Here is a 22,008-nt window from a genome sequence, read left to right on the forward strand (position 1 = left end):
TCTCTCATTTTTTAGCCTTGAGCCTTTGCCAACTGCTGGTCATTACTCAACACTACAGGTTAGGACGTGGAACAGTGCACTCCTGCCTTCATCAGGAATTCCTAAAAGACCTACAGCACCTCAAAGGTTCTATCTACCTTTTACCCCTATGGCTACTCTACCTTTTGGATTGTCTTTGTGAACTGGAATTGTATTCAAACTTGGCTTCAATCGTTGGCATATCTTCAAAACATTTGTTTGCTTTTGCTTCCACCATCTGTTCATTTGACTCTGATTTGAGTACTACATCCAATTTCACCTGAAGTCAGCTGCCTCCCTGGTCACACAGTTGGTGCACCAATCATGTGATATTCAACAATTATTTTTATCATCATACAGGATTTATATAGCGCCAAAAGTTTACACAGCAAAAGGGAGACAATACAGTTACAATACAATAAAATACAAGAGGGTTAAGAGGGTCCTGATGAGAAGAACTTACAATCTAATAGGGTGCCGGACAAAGGTAGAGAGTTCCAAAGGATGGGAGAGGCTCTGGAGAAATCCTGGGGTCTTGAGAGGATCAGGGAGGACAGTTTGGGTGATATTTGGAGACAAGATTGGTGATGTAAAGAAAAAAGTGATCAAGCGCATAGACAATCAGTGGTTAAATTGTCAAACACGAAAAGGGAAATCACAACAAACTGCTGCTAATTCACTGCAGATGTACCACATCAAGATGAAAATCCTAAATAAATAGCGCACGTTTGTATCCCTCTCCAGTTGACTGAAAAACTTAAAATCAATATATAAAAAGGGCGAATATGTCACAAAAATCTAAAATCTCAGTTCATACACACATAAGCATCATAATAAAATTGTGTGGAAATCATGAAAAAAAAAATCTTAAGTGCATTATGAAAGAAGAAAGGGCAAGTGCAAATTAGTTAGCAAAAAATCTTAAATGCCACAAAAAAAATAATTCATATAAATCTTTTGACATGATAAAAATCTGATAAAAAAAAATATAAAATACTTGAATGGAATATCAATAAAAATGATCAATTTATAGGTAAAAAGATTTTGTGAAAAATGTTGAAAAACAGTCAGTGAAAATCAAAAAATCCCAAAGTGCAGAAAGTGCCAAAATATGTGATTCACTCGATGCTAAATCTTCTGTGTCCACTCATGTAAGACACCCAATGTGCTCCTTCCACCGTATCCCCCAAAACTAACTCACCAGATAGGAAGCTGGTCAAATTATAAACCAGCAATCACGCTTCTAGTAGTATAGATATTTTCCAGCAGTACGGTCTAAAATCCACAGGTGGATCTTCCCACTCTGTCCATGTATATTGCAATCTCAGAGATATGTCAGGTAGGATTTAAGAAGAGAGAAGGAAGGATCCCATAGAGTAATTCCGTAAAATGAAATCATTTATTAAAACATAATAAAACACACTCAGATTTCTGTGTGTCAACCCGACACTGGGTTGATTTGCGTATCTATTGCTCACTCCGGCTCCAGCTGCGAGCCCAGAGTGTAAGCAAAGCTGCGTTGTGGTGTTGGTCGGCGTCCTGGCCCCATGGCAAAAGATTTATATTTTTATGTGGCATTCAAGATTTTTTTGCTAACTAATTTGCACTTCCTTCTTTTTGCACAACGCATATTGCACTTCAGATTTTTTTCATGATTTCTCCACAATTTTTTTTATGATGCTTATGTGTGTATGAACTGAGATTTTAGATTTATGTAATATATATTACCACTTTTTATATATTGGTTTTATGTTGCGCTGATTATTTAGGATTTTCAAGATTGGTGGTGTAGCTCGGGCGGAGTTGTGGATGGCTTTGTATGTTGGATTTTAAAATTTTATTCGCTGGGCAATCTGGAGCCAGTGGAGGAATTGGCATAGAGGGGTGGCAGACACTGATCGATTGGTAAGGTAGAGGAGTCTAGCAGTAGCATTCATGGTAAACTGAAGAGAGGATAGCCTATGGAGAGGTTAGTCTATGAGGAGAGAGTTGCAATAGTCAAGGCAAGCGACAACAAGGAAGTGAATTAATAGCTTGGTGGTTTCATTAGTTAAAAAGGGGCGAATTTTAGAGATGTTATGGAAGAGAAGCCTACAAGCTTTTGACAGTAATTGGATTTGGGGCTGAAAGGACAAGTCAGAGTTTAGGACTCCACCTAGTACCCTGGCATGAGAGGAGGGATTGATGGTTACATTTTTGATTTTGATGGAAGAGACATGGGGGGGGGGGGGTATAGGCAGGAGGGAATTACAGCTCTGTTTATGAGAGATTTTGTTAAAGTGGGGCGACATCCATGCTGATATGTCCGTTAGTAAGTTAGTAATGCGAGAGGAGACTGAAGGAGTGAGGTGAGGAGAAGAGAGATAGATTTGGGTGTCATTGGCGTAGAGATAGTATAGGAAGTAGTGGGAGGTTATCAAGTGACCACAGAAAGGGGCAATTGAGAGGAGGAGACCGAGTTGTAGGTAACACTGAAGAACCGCTGTAATAGGAAGGAGAAGAACCAGGCTAAAGGAGAAACTTGGAGGCCAAGGGAACAGAGTTTATTGAGCAGGAGTGGGTGGTCAACAGTATTAAAGGCTGCAGAAAAGTCTAGTATTAGGAGTACGGAGTAGTGGCCTTTGGTTTTAGCAGTTAGTAAATCGTTAGTGAGTTTTAGTAAGGCAGTTTTTGTGGAGTGCTGCGAGCCAAAAACCAAAGTAAGGGGTCGAGAAGGTTATTTTCACTGAGTTAGGAGCCAAGACAGTTGTGGACCAAGGGTTCTAGAAGATTAGAGGTGAATGGGAGCAATGAGATGGGTCTTCAGTTGTCAAGGTTGGCGGGGTCCAGTGAGGACTTTAAGTATGGGAGTGATCTGCGCATGTTTTAGAGAGGAGGGGAAGGTGCCACTATAGAGGGAGAGATTAAAGATGTGAGTGAGGGAGCATAGGATAGAAGAAGAGGGTTACCATAGTAGCTGTGAGGGAACAGGATCCAAGGGACAATTATTTAGATGGGCATCTGAAAAAGGTTTTGTAACCTCTTCGATAGTAGCAGGAGAGCTGCACGATTCTGGCTAAAAAAAAAAAAAAAAAAAAAGCCCAGGAAACCACTATAGATCTGGTTGAGTGTACACAGAGGAGCACAGTAGGAAGCTTTGGATTAATTGTAAGCTCTTTAAATCAAGTTCCTTATCCACAGTGCAATGGCAAATTTTGCAGTAGGGTGCCTATCATGAGATCCCAAGCAGGGAACAAACAGGGAATCAATTTTTCTGATGACTGTATTAAGGCCGTAATCAGACCAAAGAAATATGACATATATGCACAAAATTCTGCTTTAGTCAAATAGGCCGCTTGTTGCATACCTTAAAGAGAGTTCGAATCAGATGCAGAGAGTGGTGTATGTGGGCACTAATGACCAAGTAAAAGGAAGGTGGAGGATCCTAAAGAATGATTTCAGGGACTTAGGTAATAGATTGAGGAATAGGACCTCCAAGGTGGTTTTCTCTGAAATACTGCCTGTACCTCGAGCCATACAGGAGAGGCAGAAGGAGCTTAGGGAACTTAACAAGTGGCTGAGGAATTGGTGTAGGAAGGAGGGGTTTGGGTTCCTGGAGAACTGGGCTGACTTCTCAGTCAGCTACCTTCTCTTTAGTAAGGATGGGCTGCACCTTAATGGGGACGGTACAACTCTTTTGGGGAGAAAGATAGCCACAAAGTTGGAGGGGGCTTTTAAAACTAGGAGACAGGGGGGAGGGCTCAGAAGTAAAATCAGTCAGGAGGGAGCAAAAGACAGAAGGCAGTAATAGAGTCAGCAGCGACAGTAGTTCAATAACGTCAATTGGGGGGTCTGTGCGGGAAAACCTCAGACCAAACAGGAATAAACATAATCACCATTCACGATTAACTTCCACAAAACTAAGAGGGGTATATGCTAATGCCAGGAGCCTAGCTAATAAAATGGATGAGTTGGAAATGTTAGTACATGAGGATGTCATAGACCTTGTGGGAATAACGGAGACTTGGTTCGACCCCTCACATGACTGGCTGGCCAATATCCAAGGGTATTCAGTGTACCGGATGGACAGGGTAGGAAAAAGAGGGGGAGGGGTATGTCTCTATGTCAAGAACAATGTAAAGGTAATAGAGAGGAGTGACATTACGGAAGGGATGAGTATGGAGTTAGAATCTGTGTGGGTTGAACTCCATAGGGAAGGAGAAAAGGGAAAAGTAATTGTGGGGGTTTGCTATAGGCCACCCAACCAAAGGGAGGAGGTAGAGCTGGAATTTTTAGCACTATTGGGTAAAGTGGCAAAACTGGAATCAGTCATCATATTGGGGGACTTCAATTATCCCAACATTGACTGGGAAGAGGGGACTACACACTCACAGAAGGCCCGTCTATTCACGGAAACCTTACAGGATAACTACATGTCACAGTTGGTGGATTCTCCTACTAGAGAAAATGCAGTCCTGGATCTATTGATCACTAATGACCCAGACCTTATCTCGGAGGTAGGAGTCCAGGACAACCTGGGCTCTAGCGATCACAGGATGATCACATTTAGAGTAAATAATAATATAACAAGGCAAGTGGGGAACATAAGAACCCTAAACTTCAGAAGGGCAAACTTTCCAAAATTGTACTCATTGATGGAAAGGGTAAACTGGGACCAAACCCTGGGATCACTAACCACAGAGGAAAAATGGGAATGCTTTAGGACCATATTAAGCAAATGCATCTTGCAGTGCGTTCCTATGGGAAATAAATTTAGACGAGACAAAGCCAAACCTGGCTGGCTAAACTGTAGCGTTGAAAAACTTATTAGGGGAAAAAAAATGGCCTTCAAGAAATATAAATCAGAGGGCACAGTATCGGCTTTCAAGCAATACAAGGAGGCAAATAAGAAAAGTAAACACGAAATCAAAATGGCTAAAATCAACTTTGAGAGACAAATAGCGGAGGATAGTAAAAAAAAAAACCCAAAGAAATTCTTTAAATATATCAACAGCAAAAAAACTAGGGCAGAGCATATTGCACACATAATTAACGATGATGGGAGGATGGCTACAGAGGACACTGAAAAAGCAACCGTGCTGAATGCTTTTTTCTCGTCAGTCTTTACACAGGAAAAGGAGGGGTACACTGACCATGACTGTATGGTTAGTAGTAATAAACAGGACATGCCACTATGGCTAACAGAGGGTGAAATCAGGGAAAGGCTGGATAAACTTAACACAAACAAATCACCAGGCCCGGATGGCGTACATCCGAGAGTACCCAAGGAACTCAGTAAGGTTATATCTAGACCACTGTTCCTGATCTTTGCTGACAGTATTAGGACAGGAGATGTACCAGGGGATTGGAGGAAAGCCAACGTGATTCCGATATTCAAAAAGGGGCAGAGGCATATCCCGGGAAATTATAGGCCTGTCAGTTTGACATCAATAGTATGTAAACTTCTGGAGGGGATGATAAGGGACTATATCGTAGAGTTTGCTAAAGACAACAACATCATCAGCAGTAATCAGCACGGGTTTACAAATGGGCATTCTTGTCAAACCAATCTCTTAACATTCTACGAGGAGGTGACCTGTGAGCTAGATAGGGGCAGACCAGTGGATGTGATGTACCTGGATTTCGCCAAGGCGTTTGATACAGTTCCCCACAATCGCTTAATTTACAAAATAAGGTCTGCAGGTATCGACAGCAGGGTTTGCTCTTGGATACGGAACTGGCTAAAAGGGCGTGTCCAAAGGGTGGTAATAAACAGCGCATACTCAGACTGGTCTGAGGTGGTAAGCGGGGTCCCCCAAGGCTCAGTCCTGGGACCAACCTTGTTCAATTTATTCATAAACAGCATTAAGGACGGGATCAGTAGTTCGATATCAGTTTTTGCAGATGACACAAAATTGGGCAGGGCAATAACTGCACAGCATGAAGCAGATATCCTACAGAATGACCTGGGCAAAATAACGGAGTGGGCAACGACATGGCAAATGAGGTTTAATGTGGAGAAGTGTAAGGTTTTGCACTTGGGGACTAAAAACATAAAAGCACAATACACGTAAGGGGGGAAACCCTTGGGGGAATCAAAAATGGAGAAAGATCTGGGAGTCTTGGTTGATGATAGATTAGGCAATAGCATGCAATGTCAAGCGGCAGCTGCCAAAGCCAGCAGAATATTAGCATGCATAAAGAAAGGGATGTATTCCAGAGATAAGACTAGAATCCTTCCACTTTATAAAACTCTGGTCCGACCGCATCTGGAGTATTCTGTCCAGTTCTGGTCGCCAGTCCTCAGGAGGGATGTGTTGAAGCTGGAGAGAGTCCAGAGAAGGGCAACTAAACTGATTAGGGGATTGGAGAACCTTAATTATGAAGAGCGTCTGCAATCGCTTGATTTATTCTCCCTGGAGAAGAGACGCCTGAGGGGGGACATGATAGCAATTTATAAATATCTCAATGGGGATCTCGGCATAGAAAAACAGCTATTCAATCGAAGGGTTTGCATGAGGACTCGAGGGCATACAATGCGATTAGAGGAGAAGAGTTTTAACCTCAGGCAACGTGGGGGGTTCTTTACTGTTAGGGCTACAAGATTGTGGAATTCTCTACCACAAGAGGTGGTTTCTGCGGGAAGTATGGTGGCTTTCAAAAGACTCTTAGACGTACATCTCAAGGATCAGAACATTCAGGGCTATGTGAGATGATTACAGCCACACATACCTACACAGGTTGAACTGGATGGACTATTGTCTTTATTCAACCTCACCTACTATGTAACTATGTGTTAAAACTGGTTCCTGTTCTGGTGCAAGGGGCGCACATCACTCTGATGTTGAGTGTTGTGTGGGCCTTTGGCAGAGTGAAAATCCACCTACGATTTTAAACTGGCTCCTTTTCACCTGCTCTCCAGCATTGCTACAAATGGGGGTGTTCCCCTGTTTGGGAAATAGGAGTACACAGAAACCAAGGTGTAGACTGTTCTGCATCAAACCCCCAAGACAAAAAGGAAAGAGGAAGTCCCTGCATACCTTAACCCCTTTGCGCAAGCGCCTCCTAGCCCTTTAAGGGGTGTCAGATGTCAGGAGGAGGGGGTTTATAATCATGTGACCACAGTGATTGGCTGTCACATGATCAGAAAGCTCCCGATCACAAGAAGTGATCAGGAACTTGCCATTAGCCGCCAGTAACACTGCCGTGAGCGCACTTTCGGCACAGCGGTATCAGCAAACTGGTACGGGGTATCTTACTTGTCCATTAATGACATTGGACTGTTTTTAAAGTCCAGGCTTTGATCGTCGTAGTGGGCATACTCCAAAAGGGTTTTTTTTTAGGGACTGAATTCCATAACGATGGACTACACTCCTGGACCTGTATGATACCCTGCCGCTGACTCAATGCATTGCACCAGTGCCAAGGTGTGTGTCTAAGATTCTGGTACCTCCGGTACCCTTAATCACCACTTTCTCTTTAATGCGTCCCACCTTTCTCTTCAGGTGGTACGCATATACCTTTAAGAACGATGATGTCACTGCTGAGCGCCGCAGAGCGGCTATTTCAACCGCCGGCGGTCTCACTCACATTGTTCGTTCAACCTGCCTTGTTATGCACATGCTTTCAAGCATGTCTCTCGATCGGAACCTCCAGCTATTCCCTTTACCTGGAGCAGACCGGAACCTCGCTACTGATCCCTGTATCTCGCTACCGGATCATTCCTTATCTACTGGACCTCTCTAAACTACTAACATTACAAGTGATAAGTACCCCACAGGGGAACCCTCCATAACCTTATTGCACTATCTACCTATGCACATTAAGGACTGTTACTACCTATCCATACTATCCTATCATCTGCACTGTTACATAGATTGCTAGCTCTTGAGCCTACTACCATCTATCATCTGCACTGCTGCATAGATTGCTAGCTCTCCTGTCTACTACCATCTATCCTTGCACTGGGTTAGTCTATCCTGTATTTGTCATCTGCTGTCCTCACCACCTGTTAGCATACTCGATACTAACCTATCTGCATTCCTAAATACCATCTTGAACTCTCCTATACAAACCTATCAAGTGATTACCATCCTTTTCACTGTTCACACCTGTCCCTTTAGCACATAACCTTCATACTATCATATACATCCTATCACTCCAGGAACATCTCATTGAGTGTGTATATATCTGTATGTTGAAGCTGACAGGCCCACGGTGATGAGTCCTGGAGAGTTAGATCTGGTATTCAACACATCTCTACGTGACTACTGAGTGGAGATTTTGCAGCTGCAAATCCAGCCTATACTAAAAACGCAGGAGCGTTACAGTGTCAATGCAGGATCAAGTGTCCAAAAGCAACATTTCAGGTCATCCCCACATTATGGGGTCCGGTTACGGTTCCCAACGTTTTACGGCAGTTGAATTCATCCAGATACACAGCTTTTGTATAGGCATTAGAAAACAATGAGGTGCTCATTGAAGAAGGCAGTTGAATCCATCCAGATACACAGCTTTTGTATAGGCATTAGAAAACAGTGAGGTACTCATTGAAGAATTAGGAAGAGATGAAAAAAAAAAAAGAAAAAACATAACAAACTAATGAAGCGGATTTCTCCGCAAAAGGAGAAGAGGACCATTACCTTCAGACACTAGTATAAAACTAAGAACTCAGGGGAGATGCCCCTATAAATCTATCACCATATTTAGGGTGTAACATGTTCAGCATCTACCTCCACTACCCCCCTTCCTAGTGACAGCAGGCCAGGGATCTTCTCCCCACACCCGCTGTCACAATTTATAAAGAGCGCAGCATGCGGGGCTGCACCCACAAGGCCTGCTTTATTCATTTACAGATCTCTGTGAATCAATGAACTAAAAGTACCGACAGCCTTTGTGGCTGACGACTTGTAGTTCTCAATGAACTAACAGGGCACTGATGAGCTCTCTAGGTAGTTGAATGGACTTCCTGCCATTCAGTAACTGCCTGCTTATATCGGAGGTAAACCAGACAGTTACACTGACAGTCTGCAAGACCGTGGCATTACACCTGTGATCTGCTGATTGTGTGTGCAATGCTTTACAGGCCACTCCCCCCCCCCCCCCCCCCCAAAAAAAAAAAAAAAGCATGTTTTTTTTTTACCTGCAAAAAAATGTGCATTATTTTTATTTTTTTTGTAAAAGGTGAAGTTATCCTTTAATGCTGGTCACATACCAACAGCCCTTGTAGATATTACTTGATCAAAAATCTCTTGTAACTGAATGCAAAACAAAAAGAGTCTTTGTGACAAGTGAATAGACTTTATTATTCTGATCTACCGACTACTGCAGTAGTGCTTGATCTACAGTAGTTTTCAAATGTGCAAACAGTCCAGCCAGAAAAATTTAAACTCTACTAATCCGATCACCATTCTATCTTATAAAAAGCAAAAAGTTGCATGCAGCTACTCCCAAATAAAATATTTGATGCTTTATATATCATAAAATGAACATAAAACAGTAGAAACACATACATAGTTGGTGGCAGTGAAGATTCAAAGAACAACATTCTAGCTTACCTTCCTGCTCAGTATCTGGCAGTTCTGGGAGTTGGAGGTAGTTGTGGGTCAGACCTTTGATAAAAGACTTTGTGCTGTCCACACATCGATGCTTAGAACTGGTGGTGAAGGACATCTTACATTTCTCCAGTTTGTCTGCGGTGAAGAGAGATGGGAAAAGAGAAGCCAATCTATAAGCCAAATTCTTCATGTCTTCTTCTCCATTCTTTACTAGCTGACCATCCATCCAGTCATCATACCACATATTCCAGCTCTGTAGCTCCTTCACCAGCTCGGAATTGCTTTCACTTTGTTGAATTAGGTTATATATTTTCTTCATCTTCTTTATTTGTTTTTGAGTTGGATATCTCCTACCATGTCTGATCACTGACACGACCTGAAGAGGTGTACAAGTATTGGGAAGTAGATCCTGCTTTCTGAAAACCAATAATGGATTCATCAAAAGAAAGGGATTGACTTCTTCATATCTGGTTTTTGTTCCAAAATAGGAAGCTAGTCCGGTAGACTTGCATGTGGAGAGCCCCCTGACACTACAGAACCATGCGACAGAGATGAGAAGGATCTGGGCAGCTCTGGGCGCATATCTTCTGTTTTCACAGAGTATTAAATGCATGGTTACCGGAGACAGTTAGTGCTGCAGGTCTTCCAGCAGGAGGTCAAGGAGTCGGTAGCATGTATATAGTAAAATAAGCGGTTAGCCTTCCTTCATTTATGGTAAGTCCTACAAATAAGAACAAGTAAAATAAACACACGTAAGAAGACTTCTATTCACATACAAATTCTAACAGGCCAATTGTAACACGCGCTATAGCCAGATTCTTAAGCAGTCTAACCTCTGGTTGAAATGGGATAGCTGGACATTGAGGATTTGCTATGGAGCAACACAAGCAATTTCGGAGAGAGTAGAAATGACCTCGGTCAGGGGCGTAACTACAGGGGTTGCAATCGCTACCGGGCCCCATGCTCCAGGGGGCCCGGTAGCAAACCAGTGGGTGAACTTCTAGGATCTCAAAGGTCACACTTGCGACCGGGCCCTGGCATTTCACCACTGTGGGGAGGCCCCAAGATTGCAGGAAGGGGGCCCACTGCAGAACTTGTGAAAGGATCCTGATGCGGGACCATAATAAAAGGCCATGCAATGAGAGTAAAGAGCCCCAGGATTAGTGGGAAGAGCCCCAGGCTTGAAGGGAAGGGCCCCGGCCAGGGGTCTGGGGGGCCCTTCATGGTTTCTTGCATCGGGGCCCTGAAGGTTCTAGTTACGCCTCTGACCTCGGTGTACTGCTTCTACTCCATTATTTACTCAAAGCTGAACTCTGGATGTTCTTCTTGTTTGATGAACCACTGTTGGACTATATGTCCTCTTTTCCCCTTTTAAATATTTTGCATGGAATACATTTTGCATTTTTATATAAAACCTTGCCTTGGATGCAGATGATGTCTGAACAAAATGAAACCTAGTGTCAATCATCTCGGACTCTGCCTACATCATAATAATGCAAAACAAATACACAACAGATGTTCAATAAAGATTTATAGGGAGCTATAAAATAGTTATTTGATATTATTTAATCTTAATTGATCTCCTGAAACGTTTTTTTTTTTTTTAACCACTTGCCGACCGCCGCAAGTACATATACTGCGGCGGTCAGCCCCTCACAGGCAAAGTGATGTACCGGTACGTCACTGGCCTGTGAGGCTCTGGGGAGCTCCCGTGCGGTCACGGACCCCCCTGCACGTGTGAGCGGCGGACCCGATGTCCGCCGCTCACTCACAATCGTCCGTGACAGTGGGAGAAAGGCAGGCGGCTAGTGTAAACAAGCCCCCTGTCATTCTCCCCTGGGTAGAAACAGTGATCATACGGTTCTACTATGTAGGACCGTTGATCATTGTTCCTACACTTCAAGCCACAGCCAATCACAGTAAGAATCACGCCCCTAGGGACACACACAGCCCCTCCCTCTCAAATAAAGTTAACCCCTTCACTACCAGTGTCATTTTACAGTAACAGTGCATATGTATAGCACTGATTACTGCAGTAATGTCACTGGTAACCCCAAAAGTGTCAAAAATGTCAGTCAAGGGTCCGATCTGTCCGCCCCAATGTTGCAGTACCGCAAAAAAAGCGTTAAAAAAAAAAAACAACAAAAATGACAAAAATCTTTCCCTTTGTTAGTAAACGCAATAACTTTTGCGCAAACCAATCAAAATACGCTTTTTGCTATTTTTTTTACCAAACATATGTAGCATAAAACAAATTGGCCGAAAATGTTAAAAACTTTTGATTTTTACTTTTTTTTTTTGGGAATTTCATATAAAAAAATTTGAAAAATATTGTTATTTTTGCAAAATTGACGCTCTTTTTTTGTTTATAGCGCATGATCAAAAAATCACACAGGTGATCAAATACCACCAAAAGAAAGCTCTGTTTGTGGGAAAAAAAGGACGTCAAATTCGTTTAGGTACAGTGTCGCACGACCGCGCAATTGTCCGTTAAAGTCACGCAGTGCCGAATCGCAAAATACCCCCTGGTCAGGAAGGGGGTAAAATCTTCCGGGGCTTAAGTGGTTAAGTTATGTGACTGGCACAATATCAATCAGGGCTGGCCAGACACAGAATTACATGGTAGAGAGCATACATCAGCAGAGTAATAGAAGACCTTCCCAAGGATCTTTCCCTGCAGATGCCAAAGAACAGGGAGAGATCAGAGATCATGTGACCACACAACGCAGCAGGAATAAGGTACTCAGAGGATTAGGCCTAATGCACACTGGATGTTATCAAAGCGTCAGTAGAAAGCTGTAGGAGTTTTTCAGCTTTTTGCAGTAGCATTGTTCAGGTTTTTTCAGCTGTAGTGCTCTTTAACTTTTTTTTTTAAACAAAACTACACTCCCGCAAAAGCTTATGGCTCAAAAATGTTGTGTTTTTTTGTGTTTTTAAGCTTTTATCAGAGTTAGAGCGTTTTTACAGCTGACAAAACGCCTCTTAAAAACATACTAGTTCTGTTTTTTTTTTTTTTTACAGCCAGAAAATGCCCCAAAAATTGCTGATAACAGCCTATGTGTGCATGGACACATAGGAGAACATCCGATTCCCCCATAGAGATGTATGGGCTCTGACAGCTGTGTCTACGCACGCAGTGCGGAGAACAGCTGTCATCCTCCTGCTTAGCGGGGGATCGGCAGATCGATCCCCCGCTGAGATAAACGGAGTCCGCCGACTGAGCGGATAGTGTGAAAGAGCCCTAAGACAAAATGTCCAAATTGAGCCCAATTTGCCATTTTCCCTCCCCGATGTCATGTGACTCGTTAGTATTACAAGGTCTCGGGTGTGAATGGGGAGCAGGTGTGTTAAATTTGGTGTTTTCGTTCTCACTCTCTTATACTGGTCACTGAACGTTCAACATGGCACCCCATGGCATAGAACTCTCTGAGGATCTGAAAAAAAAGAATTGTTGCTCTACATAAAGATGGCCTAGGCTATAAGAAGGTTGCCAAGACCCTGAAACTGAGCTGCAGCATGGTGGCCAAGACCATACAGCGGTTTAACAGGACAGGTTCCACTCAGAACAGGCCTGGCCATGGTCAACCAAAGAAGTTGAGTGCACGTGCTCAGCGTCATATCCAGAGGTTGTCTTTGGGAAATAGACGTATGAGTACTGCCAGCATTACTACAGAGGTTGAAGGGGTGGGGGGTAAGCCTTTCAGTGCTCAGACCATACGCCGCACACTGCATCAAATTGGTCTGCATGGCTGTCATCCCAGAAGGAAGCCTCTTCTAAAGATGATGCACAAGAAAGCCTGCAAAACAGTTTGCTGAAGACAAGCAGACTAAGAACATGGATTACTGGAACCATGTCCTGTAGTCTGACGAGACCAAGATAAACTTATTTTATTCAGATGGTGTCAAGCGTGTGTGGCAGCTACCAGGTGGGGAGTACAAAGACAAGCGTGTCTTGCCTACAATCAAGCATGGTGGTGGGAGTGTCATGGTCTGGGGCTGCATGAGTGCTGCCGGCACTGAGGAGCTACAGTTCACTGAGGGAACCATGAATGCCAACATGTACTGTGACATAGTGAAGCAGAGTATGATCCCCCTGCCTTCGGTGACTAGGCCGCATTCCAACATAACGACCCCAAACACACCTCCAAGATGACCACGGCCTAGCTAAAGAAGCTGGGGGTAAAGGTGATGGACTGGCCAAGCATGTCTCCAGACCTAAACCCTATTGAGCATCCGTGGGGCATCCTTAAACAGAAGGTGGAGGAGCACAAGGTCTCTAACATCCACCAGCTCTGTGATGTTGTCATGGAGGAGTGGAAGAGGACTCATGTGGCAACCTGAGGGTTAAGGCAGTGCTGAAAAATAATGGTGGCCACACAAAATATTAACAATTTGGTCCCAATTTGGACATTATAACTTAGGAGTGTACTCACTTTTGTTGTCAGCGGTTTAGACATTAATGGCTGTGTTTTGAGTTATTTTGAGGGGACAGCAAATTTACACTGTTATACAAGCTCTACACTCACTACTTTACATTGTAGCAAAGTGTCATTTCTTCAGTGTTGTCACATGAAAAGATATAATAAAATATTTACAAAAATGTGAGGGGTGTCCTCATTTTTGTGAGATACTGTATAAAATACAGTATATGTGAATTAATTATGCCAATTAACACTTCTCTGTTTTGGATCACATTAAATGCTCATTTATGCTGGGATTAGATGTATTACTTACCCTAACCCTCGCTCCAGTGCTGTTTTCTTCTGCTTAAAGTTCTGTGCCGTGGGTGGTCACTCTGCACACTGTGCAGAGCTATAAACCCTGTATTGTATGCGGGGAGGCGAGCATGCGAATTGGGCACCAATTGCCCCAGCAAGGACATAGTGCTGGACCAGTAGCATGGATTGGGGAGACTTCCAGAGCTAGGAATAAGGAATGTTTGTTTATACCTTATCTCTGCACCCGTTCACATGGGCATTTGGTTTGTCCATTTTTCATCCATCTGTTGACGGATGAAAAGCTGACATCAATGCATCTCTAAAGATGTCAGTTTGGTTTTTGGAATGGATCAAACCCCTATTTTTCTTCCGTTAAAGAAAAAAAAACTGACGAAAAACGGATATAAACAGACAAACGGTCTGTTTGGCAACCATTTTTGTACTGAATGTAAAAGAAATGGATGTAAACTGATCATTTTTTTCTTCGAAAAAATGTGACTGAACTGATGAAACAAACAGAACTCTCATGTGAAAAGACCCTTACACTAAATTAGATTTTACCCTTTGTAGTATGGAAGGGGGCACTGCAATGGTAGATTTCGTATAAATCCTGGATTTCAGTTTTAAAGGAGAAGTTCACATTTTATATAGAAATGAATGCACATATTTTTACAGGTAAAAAAAAAAAAATCTGCATTTTATTTTATTTATTTTTTTACACTGGAGCATGTAACACATGATCACCAGATAGCGGGTGCAATGGCAGGATCCTGCAGACTATCAGTACACTGGCTCCCCATATCTCCATTATGGGCAGGCAGTTACTGAATTGCAGGAAGCACCAATGGACCACATAAATACTCACCAGCATCCTCGCAGTTCAATTAGAACTACAAGCCAATGGCCAACGCTATTTGTAGCTCATTCATTCACAGAAATCTATGAATGAATGACGCGGCTGTGTGGGTGGAGCCCTGCATGTCCCTGCTGTTATAAATTGTGACAGTGGGTGCTGTGAGAAGATCCAATGGCTGGTGTCACAGGAAAGGGGGGGGATCAGGGGGAGAGAAGAACATGTTACATGCTCCACCCTAAACATGGGTGGAACATATTCCAGAACATAGCCTTTCAGCTCCATTCACACCTGAGCGTATCGTTTTCTTGCTTTTTTTGGGGAGTTCTTTGCAGGTGTTTGGAGGCAGGCAATGACATTTAACAAAAACACTTGTAATCTGCCAAAAAAGAAGCTCATGTACTTTTTTGAGCTTCAGGCGTTTTGCTTCAGGTGACAAAGTGCTCATATGTGAACAGCGGCCATTGAAATGAATGGGATTTTGCTTGTTGGGTGTTTTGAGACTTCAGAGATGAGCGTTTTACGAGCTGAAAAATGCTCAGGTGTGAACAGAGCCTTAACTGCATAGATAAACATTAGATCACAGACCTGGTTATGTTGTCTAGCATGGATCAAGATCGGCTGAACAACTTCAGATAAAAGAGAGCATATATGTTTTTCACATGTGTATACGTGCTCATATCCACTGTTTTATCTTAATGTGGAGTTCAGCTTTAAACCTTAAAGCGACACTAAATTATAGTTAAAAAAAATAATAATAAATTCTATTAAAAGTATGTGTTATTAACTTACATACCTTCTATAGCTCTCAGCCTCCTCCGATTCCACTAATTCCTTTTTTGCTGCTGTAATCCAATCTCCTGTTAGAGGGTGGCTATGTTCAATCTCTGTGTTCCCACTGTATATGTTGGAGCGTAGCCACCCTCTCTTATTTACTCCCGAGATTGACTATGGCCTATCATAGAGTAGTGCACATGACCCTAACTAACATGCACCGCTTGTTCCAAACACAATGAGAGGTTCAGGAGCTACAAGAGGATACTGCAAGGCGGTAGAAAAACACAAAGTAACGATTTCATGAAAATAGTTTACAGCACAGGGCACAGAGCAAAGCCTCTTGCAGCTTAAAAAAGCTCAGTACAGCTTTTTTTTCTGAGCTAAAATACAGCCCATTCATTGTAATGTGCCTATGCACACAGGCGCGTAACTGAGCGCCGTGTATTTTTCAGTAAGTACAAAATAGAAAAATTTGCATTTTTGGACAGTAATTTATGCCTAATGCGCGCAATTGCGCACAAATGAACGCACACGAACATACTGTTGATCTGAAAAATGCAAATTTGCGTATTTTATAAAAACGCAAGAATATATTTGTGCGAAAAGACACGAATTTCAATAAGACAAATTTATGGCTGAAAAAGGAGATGCTCAAACAGGAGTATCGTGCGTAAGAGACCCAAATGTGAACCGGATCTGAAAAAAGCATAAATGTATACAAAGCCTTTAGAGCCGGTGTTCCGTGAAAAAACCATACCCGTGAGAAAACCATACCCTCGTCACTTTCGGTGCACCTACGGAGGGTATGGATTTCTCACGGTAGTTACACTTGCCGCGGTTACATTAAAACAGCTCCTCTGCAACATGAATCATCTCCGCTCCTTCCCCTGTCATTTCCCTGATCTCGGGTAATAAATATAAAAGCGGATCACGGAGCCGACATCTCCGTCATTTCGAATTCATACACCCGCCACCGCTTATATATTTACTAGCCGACATCAGGGAAGTGACAGGCATAGCAGAGGAGATGATTGATGTTGCAGCCGAACTGTTTTTATGTAACTGCCGCAAGTATAACATTGCACACACTACCGTAATAATTTCATACCCTCCGAGCATGCGCACTTCTCAACTTCACAGCTGTTCAATGGTGTTTTCGGGGCTCTGAGCATGCGCACTGCTACGGACAGGAAGTGACGAGGGTATGGAAATCTAACGAGGTATGGTTTTCTAACGTTACACCGGTTCACACTACTCCCAATGCTGTGCAATGGAACCATTCTAATCAGAGCGACTCAAGTCGCTCCGACTTAGAAAAAGGTTCCTGCACTATTTTTTGGCGAAGTCGGAGCGATTTGCATTGACTTCTATTATCAGAAGTCGTTTGCAAGCCTCGATGAAGTCGCGCTGCACGGGCGACTTCAAAGTCGGGGCAACTTTGAGTCAGATTAGTGTGAACCAGCTCTTTAGAAGCCTTCTTCTCCATGAGGGCAAAAATATACATTGTATCTTTTCTCTAAAAGAGAAGTCAGTTAGTTAAAAAAAAAAAAATAATAATAATACAGACAAAACAGATGCGGGCTTGACCTAAGTAGGCTAAATTTACATGGGCAGCTGAAAAGCAGGCATTGATCTGCGTTTTTCACTCCCCTACAATATTACATGGAGGATGCTCACAGTGCTGCAGCAATGTTTAATTTGGCAAGTTTGGCGAACTGTGTCACTTGCCAAACTGGCCCAATGAATTCAATGGGATCACATTCCAAGCGCTTGGAAACTGTTGTGGTTCAGTATTTCAGTGTAAACCTGCAACCACTTTCATTCAACAAGTAAAAGCCGATTTGCTACCATGCACAGCTGCACCAGATTTTGCACTCTCCAGTTTTAGTAAATCCAACCCCTTATGCCCCGTACACACGTTCCGATAATCATACGACTCATCTTTCGCAAATTGTTGCATGGTACTAAAATCGAAACCAACTCTGCGTACTTACCATCAGATTTTGTTCATACGATTCTCTGACAAAGTTTGTTTGCGTAGCTACGTATCGGAAATGATGTCATATATGTGTGACCCCTGCGTCTGCAATGCCATTTGACTATTTTCGATCGTATTGTAGACGCATTCGTGTAGTGCTCTCCGCGCCTTTGTTTCATCAGGTTTTTGTTTCCGTCTGTATTGTTTACTTTCTCCCATCTCCTTCCGGATTATTTCACTGTTTGCGATCATGCGTGGTATTTGTCGATCGATTTTTAGCGGACGCATACTGTACTGATGAAACGACTGTCGCTCACAAAGCTATCGTACGACAGAAGTTTTCCTGTTTGTCCCTTTGGATTTTGTTGGACCAACTGTCGTGATCGGCTGTCGAAAGCTGTGCACTAACGATCAGATTATCGTGCGATCAAGTTGCAAGCGAGTTTAATCGTATGATTATCAGAACGTGTGTACGGGGCATTAGGCCCCTTTCACATGGGCGATGCAATTTGATTCACCTGTCAGTTTTTCAGGCGGACCTGATCGGAAGCTCTATGCATCCCTATGGGGACGCGGGGGTCAGCGGAGACATCTCCATTGACCCCCGCTGCTATCCGATCCAATCCTGTCCGTAAAATCCGAACGGATGGAAACCCTATTTTCCATCTGTCTGGAGGATCGGATTGGATGAGAATGGACAGGCGGTCCGTTCTCATCCAATCTCCCCATAGAGAACACCAGAGATCTGACAGCTCAGTCTCTGCACACAGAGTGGAGACAGAGCTGTCATCCGCCTGCATAGCGGGGATCGGCGGATCGATCCCCTGCTGAGCAGAACAGACTCTGTCGGGCGGTGCACCCGTGTGAAAGGACCCTAAAGCCCCGTACACACGATAAGAAAATCTGTAAGGAAATTTCGTCCGACGACCGATCTGTCGATTTAAGGATTGTTAGTATGGTGCTTTGGACAGCAGACTCCGACTTTTCGGCCGACAAAATCCTGGTGTGCAGGCTATAAAATTTTTGTCGTCCGTCAAAACACGACCGATTTTCGTCTCATTAGTACAGATTTTAGACGGGGAAAAAATCTTAAGAGCAAGACTAAGCATGCTCAGAGACGAAAGAACACATACAAAACAATCCAACACATGACATCACTTCTGAAGTAGAATTCTGTCATACGGGAAAATTCGTATAAAAATAATCTCTTCACTTTCCACATCAGACTAGCATGCAACAAAAAACGGACGACAGATCGTTCGATAATCTGATCGTGTGTACCGGCTTTAGTGTTAATGTGTTTTAGATAGGATAAAACAAAAAAAAAGCAAAGTGTGCACTATTGTTTGGGGGCCCTACTACAGGTACAAACAACATAACGCACAGGGGGTATGCTCAAGCACATGAAGAGTAGAGAAATGTGATGGGGTTGTTTTTGGTGGTGGATCATGGTAAATGGATACAAATATACAACTAAAATAAAAAAAAAATATATCATTTTTTTGCTTTTTTAACCACCTCCCACCCGGCCATAGTACATATACGGCCGGGTGGGAGTCTCGTCCTTCTGAATGGACGTTCCCGAACGTCCTTCAGAAGGAGAGAGATCGCGCCGCCGCGGGCACGCGCAGCGGCGCGATCTCGATGTGCCTGTGTCCCTCGGACACAGAGCAACATCATTCGGCAGGAGGGCCCTGTGATTGGCCCTCCTGATCACATGACGGCTGTGTCCAATCACAGCCGTCATGTAATGTAAATAGAGCCGTTGTAACGGCTTCGATCTCTTCTCCTCCTGACAGATCCTGTCAGTGAGGAGAAGAGGAAAGGATCGGTGCTGCAGCCGGGGGGATCAGTGAGTATTTCTGATTACTCACTGATCACAGGGGGGGTCTGTGCTGGTAATCAGAACATTGATTACCAGTGCAGCCCTGGGGGGGGGAGGGGTGCCACTAAGCCACCAGGGATGCCCACCCATGACCACCAGGGATGCCCACTATGGCCACCAGGGATGGCAAGCAGGGCCCAGAGAGCCTGCCAGTGCCCTCCCTATCAGTGTTGCCCACCAATGCCATCTATCAGTGCTGCCCACCAGTGCCGTTATTGCCATCTATCAGTGCCGCCCACCAGTGCCCATTATTGCCCACCAGTGCTGCCTATCAGTGCCCATCAGTGCCCCCATCAGTGCCAATCAGTGCCACCCATCAGTGCCGATCATTGCCGCCCAACAGTGCCACCTATCAGTGCCCATCAGTGCCACCAATCAGTGCCCATCAGTGCTGCCTATCAGTGCCCATCAGCGCTGCCTATCAGTGCCCACCAATGCTGCATATCAGTGCTATCTATCAGTGCTGAATATCAGTGCCCATCAGTGCTGAATATCAGTGCTACCTATCAGTGCCCATCAGTGCTGCATATCAGTGCCACCCCATCAGTGCCACCCCATCAGTGCCACCCCATCAGTGTCTCCTCATCAGTGTCTCCTCATCAGTGCCTGTCAGTGCGGCATCATCAGTGCTCATCAGTGCAGGAAAAAACATATCTATTTACAAAATTTTATAACCTAAACAAATTTTTTTTTTTTTTTTTTTTCAAACTTTTCAGTCTTTTTATTTGTGCACCAAAAAAGAAAAAACCTGACGGTGATCAACTACCACCAAAAGAAAGCTCTATTTGTGGGGAAAAAATGACACAAATTTGGTTTAGGTACAGCGTTGCATGACAGTGCAATTGTCATTCAAATTGCAACAGCGCTAAAAGCTGAAAATTGGTCTGGGAAGGAAGGGGGTTTAAGTGCCCGGTATTGAGGTGGTTAAGGGCTCTTTCACACGGTCCGCCTCCGTAGGCCGCTGAGCCGGCGGATGACAGCTCCGTCTCCGCTTGCAGTGCGTAGAGGGAGGTGTCACAGCCCCCGCTGCTCTCTATGGGGAATCGGATGAGAGCGGACCGCCTGTTCGCTCTCATCCAATCAGATCCGATCCCCAGGACAGATGGAAAATAGCGTTTCCATCCATCCGGATTTCACGGACAGGATCGGATGCGGATGGCAGAGGACATGTCACCGCTGACATCCGCTGCTCCATAGGGCTGAATGGGGCATCCAATCAGATCCGCCTAAAAAACTGACAGGCGAATCTGATCGGAACGTCCGTGTGAAAGAGCCCTAAGACTATTTTCTTTTGATAACTAAAACAAAAATCCGGAGAAGGTATATATTAAAATTTTACTTCCAAGTGAAGTCCCAATTTCTTTCACTTGGATACATAAAGTAGCTGCAATGATATGTACGGATCTTTACTAACACAAGCCATGGTTGTAGAATGGGTTCAGGAGTTAAAGTAGGACTACAGGCAATAGGGTAAAGGAAGGTCAGGACCTCTTTTCTGAATGGAGAAATTTCCCTTCACTTGTGAAAAAGCCACAACAGTGAAAGAGGAAATCCCTCCAAAGTGATGGAATCCCTGGTTGTCACCAGAACTAGTGTCCCCATTAGAAGATTTCCCCTCTATTCCTGTTCTGGGGACAACCCAACATTTGGGATTTTCTTTCACGTTCAATAACAGAAAACAAGACAAATAGAGAGAGAATCTCCTGATCGTGGGCACAGACAGCAATAAAAACTGGCAGGGGATCTAATCCCTCTCCACTCTACACAAAACTTGAAGAAAAAGTTTTGCCATTATATCTACTTTGTTTTATCCCCATCATGAAGGAGTATTGAGAAGTACAGGGAATGATCAGTAAATATTTGAATACTGCTGACAAAGGCTGATCCTGTGCAATCCCAGGACAGACAGGGGGGGATCTGGTAGGGTTAGATCTGCCATCAGCTCTATTGGGGTTGTCAGAGGCAGACTCAGTCCTACATGAACATGTCTCTTCACAAGTAAACCCAAGGCTAGCACACAAGCCGAGCCCCCTACATACCATTCACCCACACACAGACAATGACATACCCGGCTTTCATTACCTCCACAACTTTCTACATCTGACCACCAGCTCAGCGCTCAGCACAGACATTGCAGCAGCGCATGCCTTCAGCTCAGTAGAATGTTCCATAACAGCGCAGGCGCAGCTCGGACCTGTCAACTGTGCTCCAGCCCTGACGCATGCGCAGGATAAGCTGGAAAG

General features: G+C 43.8%; 1 protein-coding gene across 1 annotated transcript in view; it reads right to left on the reverse strand.

Moving 5' to 3' along the window:
• The window catches only part of MINPP1 (multiple inositol-polyphosphate phosphatase 1), a 132,253-nt gene extending 116,192 nt beyond the window's left edge, over positions 1-16,061 (reverse strand). The window contains exons 1-2 of the mRNA XM_082266785.1: positions 15,922-16,061; positions 9,555-10,275 (exon numbers count right to left, since the gene is read on the reverse strand). Of these exons, the coding sequence (XP_082122911.1) occupies positions 9,555-10,167 (613 nt within the window). The 5' untranslated portion in view covers positions 10,168-10,275; positions 15,922-16,061. The remainder of the gene's footprint in view (positions 1-9,554; positions 10,276-15,921) is intronic.
• Positions 16,062-22,008: the final 5,947 nt, after the last annotated feature.

Source organism: Pelophylax lessonae, assembly GCF_965119305.1.
Source record: "Pelophylax lessonae genome assembly, chromosome: 9".
In the NCBI taxonomy this organism is placed as follows: Eukaryota; Metazoa; Chordata; class Amphibia; order Anura; family Ranidae; genus Pelophylax; species Pelophylax lessonae.